The 6,834-nt window shown below is 52.4% G+C and overlaps 2 protein-coding genes across 3 annotated transcripts in view; one reads left to right on the top strand and one right to left on the bottom strand.

Moving 5' to 3' along the window:
* pbk (PDZ binding kinase) overlaps positions 1-2,111 on the top strand; it is a 7,794-nt gene extending 5,683 nt beyond the window's left edge. For both annotated transcript variants that reach the window (XM_024264022.1, XM_024264021.1), the window contains exons 3-7: positions 377-516; positions 873-1,042; positions 1,107-1,236; positions 1,570-1,752; positions 1,816-2,111. In XM_024264022.1, the coding sequence (XP_024119790.1) occupies positions 377-516; positions 873-1,042; positions 1,107-1,236; positions 1,570-1,752; positions 1,816-2,024 (832 nt within the window). In that variant the 3' untranslated portion in view covers positions 2,025-2,111. The remainder of the gene's footprint in view (positions 1-376; positions 517-872; positions 1,043-1,106; positions 1,237-1,569; positions 1,753-1,815) is intronic.
* esco2 (establishment of sister chromatid cohesion N-acetyltransferase 2) overlaps positions 2,071-6,834 on the bottom strand; it is a gene marked incomplete in the record, with an annotated part of 5,744 nt that continues 980 nt past the window's right edge. The window contains 12 exon segments of the mRNA XM_036215468.1: positions 2,071-2,310; positions 2,381-2,562; positions 2,626-2,769; positions 2,832-2,921; positions 4,548-4,679; positions 5,011-5,155; positions 5,233-5,275; positions 5,930-5,972; positions 6,047-6,116; positions 6,183-6,238; positions 6,380-6,596; positions 6,661-6,834. Of these exon segments, the coding sequence (XP_036071361.1) occupies positions 2,178-2,310; positions 2,381-2,562; positions 2,626-2,769; positions 2,832-2,921; positions 4,548-4,679; positions 5,011-5,155; positions 5,233-5,275; positions 5,930-5,972; positions 6,047-6,116; positions 6,183-6,238; positions 6,380-6,596; positions 6,661-6,834 (1,429 nt within the window).

Here is a 6,834-nt window from a genome sequence, read left to right as displayed (position 1 = left end):
AACTCTAAATTTGTTGAACCTGCTTCTTGAAACGGGCCCCAGCAGATGCTGGTGGATCAGAGATCTGATCAAATCCTTCACCTGAGTTCATTACCGTTAAGTTCATTTGTTAAAGAGATTGGATCAGATGTTTCTTTTGTTTTCTTCTCTGCATTTTGAAAACGATAAACTAAATTATCTGAGTTACAGATGTACCCATTCAGTAGCAGCTGGTCCAGGTCACGGACTCGGCTGGTCCAAGTCTCAGCTGGTCCAGGTCTCTGCTGGTCCAGGTCTCGGACTCGGCTGGTCCGGGTCTCGGACTCGGCCTGTCACTCAGAAGGGAGGTGTCTGTGGATCAGAGCAGACTGAGCAGCTCCTGTGCGTCCTCCCCCAGGGAGGAGCAGATGAACGCGTCTCCGTGGGCCGTGAAGAAGATCAACAGCAAATGTGAGTCCAGACAGGCTGCCGTCTACCAGAACCGTCTGAAGGAAGAGGCCCGCCTCCTGCAAGGAATCCAACATCCCAACATCGTCGGTAAGAAAACACAGCAATAGGAAGAATGGGGGAAAGGGGCGGGGCTTATTACAGGAGGTCTCTACAGACAAAAGTATTTTCTGAATGACTGAACACCATTTAATATTTAGCTGAACACGTTCATAGACCAGAACTGAAATATGTATTTAGTTATCACACTTTTATCCAAAGAGAGGAACTGAAACACGACTTCAGGCTGAAGCTGCAGAAAACTCACTGACAGCATCAGAATCAGGAGGGCTGCTTCATGCTGACGTTCTGGGGGGTTGTAGACCAGGAGGAGGGGCTTCAGGTGTGTCACTGGAACTGAACCGTCTTTAAGGCAGTCGGGACCGGATGCTCTGTTTCTTTCTGAGGTTTCCGCGCCGTGGCCACCGCCGCCGACGGCTCCGAGTGTTTGGCCATGGAGTACGGCGGAGAGCAGTCCCTCAACGACCTGATCGAGAAGAGGAAGGAGCAGGGTCTGAAGGCGTTCCCCGCCGCCAACATCGAGAAGGTGGCTCTGCATGTGGCCCGCGGCCTGCAGGTGAGACCCCGCCTCCTTTCTGTCTGTGTGCTTCTGCAGAACTTCACGCCTCTCGTGTTTGCAGTACCTTCACAACGAGAAGAAGCTGCTGCACGGAGACATGAAGTCCTGCAACGTGGTCATCAAAGGAGACTTTGAGAGTGTGAAGATCTGCGACGTGGGCGTGTCTCTGCAGCTGGACGAGAACATGACAGGTGGGACGTCCAGTCTGAGCATGCTCAAAGGGAAAAAAGGTAGAAAGCCTAAAACAAGGCGTTGTGGTCGAGGGTTGATTTCAGGGGCAAGTTTTCTTTTTTTGTGGCCGGCGCCGGCAGGGCGAGGGACTTCTGGGTATTAATGTTTTCTCTGTATAAACTCGCCGCAACGAGCTGGTGAGTTTATGCTGAAGATGTATCATTTAAACCAGAGTTAGAGGATGCAGAAGACGTCATTGTTCAGAGGAAGCTGATTCGCTGAACAAATAACTCTTGATTTTTGTCTTTTATTTTGAAAACAGCAGCTGCTCATTAACAGCTTCCTGTTTGCAGTTTCTGACCCGGAAGCAGAATACATCGGCACCGAGCCGTGGACACCCAAAGAAGCTCTGGAGGGGGGCGTGATCACGGACCGGGCGGACATCTTTGCCTTGGGTCTGACTCTGTGGGAGATGATGACGCTGTCCATGCCTCACCTGGAGATGCTGGAGGGGGAGGAGGAGGGGGGAGGTGAAGGTGAGCTGCTGCTCGATGCAGCGCTTGTGTCTGTGGGTCACCAACACTGCGCTTGTTTCTCAGACTCCATGGAGAAGACCTTCGACGAAGACGCCTACTACGAGTGTCTGGGGACGCGGCCGCCGCTGGAGGCGGAGCCTCTGGGAAGCTCCTACCAGAGAATGGTGGAGCTCTTCTATGTGTGCACCGAGGAAGACGCCAGGAAGAGACCGTCTGCATCCCAGATCGTCCAGGCTCTGGAGAGCAACGCCGTCCTGGAGGACCCGCACTGAGCATGCTCAGTTCTCCCCCTGCCCCCCCAGCACAACCACAGTGATGTCATAGAATCATAACGTTTATTAAAGTTCTGTACAACCAAACGAGGCTCCAGGTTTCTCAGAACAAACAGAAAAATGAATAAAACCTCAGAACTTCAGCAGAAACATTCAAGCAACAAAGTTGTAGACCAGGAAGGTGGGGGTGTCGCAGTACTTGGTGGCGAACAGTTTTCCATCAGGGGTGGGGTCAGAGAACGCCAGCTCCTCTGTGGTCAGATGACTCCCGAACACAAACGTGCTCCTGGGAAAAAGGGGAGGAGCATCAGGAAGAGCTCAACATTTCAGAGCAGAAAGGCGGCGTGGACCCCCACCTGACCGTGTCCAGCATGCGGGTGGCCACGCCCTGGCGTCGGGCCGGCCCAAAGACCCAGATGCGACTGATGCCGCACAGAGCGGGTTCTGGCACGGTGGAGCAGCACCAGGCGCGATGGCGCTCCATGAAGTCGTCTGGCGAGGCCTCGGCTACAACCGCCTGCTGCACCACCCTGTACGCCTGGGGGGGGACGGGGGGTTAGCGTGGGTCTGGGACGGCAGCAGTGACTACCATCAAACCCACCTGGCGAATGGGTTCAGCAACCACACAGCCCACCACCGTCCGGTCGGTGCTGATAAACAGGTAGGTTTTGGATTGGGAGGGCCGGCTCAGCGCCACCTGCTGGAAGCCCAGCTCGTCGTCCGCCACGCGCCGCACGTCCTCCGCCTGCGCACCAACAGACCGTCAGCACCGCTGACGAGGACTGAAACCGGCCGACCCGGCCTTACCTTCTTCACAGCGTGTTTGGGGTCGTCCGGCAGAACCAGGATCATCTTTCCATCCCAGAACTGGGCCACCACCCGCTCCTTCTTCCAGCCCTGCAACCAGAACACAACGCTGACACGACCCCCCCACAGAGAGCAGGTCCTACATGACCCCCCCCCCACCGGGCTGCAGGTCATCAAAAACAGCAGCAGCATGGATCTGCTCTGATGGTTCCTTAATGAACTCCCAACATCCCATAATATACATGCACTATTACAGTAACCAGTTCAGGGCTCTCGAGTGCGACCGATCTAGTCGCATTCGTGACTCGGTTTGTTATGGGTGCACCTAAAAAGACTCTGAGGGAAACAATCTCCGTGACTCCAAAAGTCTTCGTGTGTGAGAGCAGCGTAACCAATGATGTTATCAGAAAGGACATCTGAAGGAGCTTCCACGCCGCCAGCATTTGGGTCCCCGTGCACGCGCCCCGTGCACGCGCCCCCGATGCTGACGGCAGGTGCAGCGAATGGAACATTCTGTTCAAATCCTTCAACACGGAGCTGCAGTGACTCCGTCCTATCGTCTCCCGTGATGATGCGCCGACAGCACTTATGAAGTGTAATCCACGTTCATCAGCGGATCCTGCGGCGAGGAAAAGCAGCTCCGTGCTCGTTATGAGCGTCTACGTTACTAATACGTGTATCGGAGCAAAGCAGGAAAGAAAAGACGCTTTTCCCACGTCAGAATCGGCTGATTCTCGGGAGTCGCGTGAACGGTGGAAGATTTATGGCTGAAAAGACGTTACTGGAGTTTTAGCGTCAACTACGGTGGCCCTGAAGGTTAGATGACATAAAATCATGACAGAACCTTATAAAGATCTCAATGACAAATTAAAACAAAAACCAAATAAAAAAAACAAAGTTTTAGAAATAAAAGAAAAATCCACAAACCAAAACGATTCTAAAAAATAAAAAATGTTTCAAAAAACTAAAGAAAATTAGAAAAATTGAAATGATCTGTACTGATCACAAAATGTTGAAAAGTTTGTTTTTTATTATTTAGTTGAAGTTTCAGCTCTGTGAAGGATTGTAAAGTCAGACTATATTTGATCTTTTCCAGAGCGTTTTAAAGTTCTCTTCTCATTAGGATTCTGCTAGGACATAGTTTCTGCAGAGCGACCGGAGTTCATTAGAAATTCATCTCCGAGTTGTGGGCGGGGCTGTTGAAGTAACCCTCACTCTGATGTCTCATGAAGTCTTTGTTCACTCGCTCTCCTGCTAGCTTACAGCCCCTCACACTCCAACGTGCAACAAAGACAGCCATCAAAACCGTTTCTATCCAGACGTTCAGTTCTGATCCAGATTCCAGCTCAGACGGGAAGACAAAGACGTTCATGGATCCGTTTGTCTACAGGTGGATGGACCAGAATGGAGCCGAGCAAGGAGACTCAGGCTCCACCCATCTCACTTACTGTCACTAATTTAAGCTTTTTCCAAACTGAATATTTGTATTAATTTTTATATTCTATATAAATGTAGTAGTTGTTGTAGAATTGTGTTTCAAATAAAGAGCTTCAGTTAATCATTTCAAAATGCAGATATTGACAGTAAATAAAAACGAAAGCGACCATGTTTTAACTGTAATGAGGTCGAGAAGGTCGCCTACGAAAAAAAGTTAGGTGCACCGCTGCAACCGGTACAGAAAGTTAGTCCAGAGCCGTGCGGTTGTTGCTGTCGTACCACAAACTTGAGGGCGCCGAGCAGCTTCAGGTGGAAATGGGAATGCTGGAAGAGGTCTTCCGGGTTGTCGGCGCTGTAGACCATCCCGCAGGAGCTGCAGGTCGTCGCTCCGAAGCCTTTCTGACCCGCGTCCTGCCAACGACACCGGGAAGTCTGTGGTCAGACACTCCAGAACCCACCGGGGTCAGCATCAGCGTGACCCCACCACCCGCACTCTGAAAGGTGATGGCCTTCCTGTATCCTAACCCTGCACGGCTCCCCCTGCAGGCGGCACAGAGGCAGCGCAGCTCTGACTTCAGTGAGGAGAAGAACTTTCTGGCTGAAAGTTCTGCTTCACGAAAACCAGCTGAAGGTTCAGGGAATCGAACCACTAACCCTCTGGCTGGTAGACCGCTCCCTCACAGCCAGAACCAACACTGAAAACAGAAGATCAACGTTTGTCCTTCATCGTCTGAAGACTCACAATGATCAGCTGGTCGCTCCGCCCCCCCTCCCTCTTTCTGCGGACGCTCCTCTCCGTCGGCGCTCCTGCAGGAGGCTGGAGGGAGCGCAGGAGGCCCCCAGAGGAGCTGCAGGAGGTGGATGGTGGCAGCGACGCTCTCCTGACCCTGCAGACAAACATCTCCATCATCCGCTCAGCAGGAAGCTGCTCTCAGGCCACACCCACCTCTCAGGCCACACCCACCTTTTTGAAGCAGAACCAAAGATCGGGTAAACAGCAGCCGACTCTGGAGGACCAAACAGAACCCGTCAGGAACCAGAACCAGCTCCAGAAGAGCTCAGAATTTACCTCACGCAGCCTCATACGTGCGTGCATGTGAGCGTGCACACTAGAGGTGCTGCGATTGGTCGAGACTGTCGATGAGTGTAACAGTTCAGTTAACGGCCGTTTCCCCGTTTTGATCTCAAACTGCGGAGAACGTTTTAAATGCTGTAACTCTGGTGCTATGCGAGGCATGTTTACATTAAACGTGGGGTCATCTGGACCCACAGGAGAGCATGAGGGGGTCTTAAAGAGCCCCGAATCTAAAGTAACAAACGCCAGTTTGAGCTGGAAATGACTGAAGACGGACAGCTGGAAGATACACGGTATTCTGCTCTAAAATGAAGTTTTATTGGTCACTGCTAGCTCTGGGGGCGGAGCTGGCACTACAGACTCTTCCTGAAGGGGGCGGGCTCACTCTGTGACATCAGCATGAGAGGACCTGCTCGTTTTCGTGGGTATGGGAGGGGCTGCAGGGTTTCTCAGAAAAGCACGTTGAGGTTCTTTACAGTGAGGATTGAAGATATTAATCCACTGAAAACATCTAAAAGTTGATTTTCACGATTAGTCCGATCCTGGTCTGGAGCCCAAGTGCACAACAGCAGCAACAAACACACACCTTTGGGAGGGGCGGAGTCTACTGAGAAGATCAAAGAGTCCGTCTGTAACGACACAAACCTCTAGTTAACACAAGCAGGAAAACACAGGTTTGCGCTCGCACAGGTGAAGTGTGTACCTGGTTGGTGCAGCTCAGACTCTCAGACTGGAGCTGCTGGTTGGTGAGTTTCTGCTGATCGGGGGCGGAGCTAAAGATGAAGGTGAAGGTGTTTAGAGAGAGTCCAGTAGAAACATCGACCTTCAAACAGAATCACCTTCTACTCTGAACATCTTCATCCTCTAGAGCGCTCCTCCTCTTCCTCTGCTCCGCCTGCTGGGAACGATCAGAACCATTGATCACATCAGAGTCATCAAAGCTTCTGATCACTGGAATGATTGATCTTTCACCTGAAGGACCAGACAAAAGCCCCTTAGGGTTAGTGGTCATTGAGGGAGGGGCACAGCCTCTTACCTGCTGGGGGGGGTTCCTGCTGGGGGCGGGCCTAGATGACTTGGGGGTGGACCTTTTGTACATGGACGCAGGCTTCCTGCCGGTCCCGAAGAAGGCGGCCCCCACATAGAGGTGGGGCTTCGGTTTCAGGGAGGCTTTGAAGATGAGGGTGGGGGCGGCCTCTGACCGCCTGGCTGTAGCCCCGCCTCCTGGTTTGTGATCATCAGCATTGCCGTGACTGTAAGCAGACACAGGGGTCACTGCCGCCCCCCACAGGTGAAGAGAAGAAGCTTCAAGCTAACCTGCTGGGTCTGGACGGCTTCTTTTTCTTTGATGAGATGCTTCTGCTTTTCTTCTGTTTGACCACAGATGGGGCGGGATTAGGGGCGGGATTAGGGTCAGGGCGGGGCAAACACTCCCTCAGGACCCTCCTCTCCAGGGGGGTGAGGTATCCGGGGCTGTTCTTGCCATAGAAG

This window comes from Oryzias melastigma, linkage group LG15, assembly GCF_002922805.2.
Source record: "Oryzias melastigma strain HK-1 linkage group LG15, ASM292280v2, whole genome shotgun sequence".
Taxonomy (NCBI): Eukaryota; Metazoa; Chordata; class Actinopteri; order Beloniformes; family Adrianichthyidae; genus Oryzias; species Oryzias melastigma.
The sequence above is the reverse complement of the archived record's forward strand: the minus strand, read 5'-3'. Positions and strand labels throughout refer to the sequence as shown.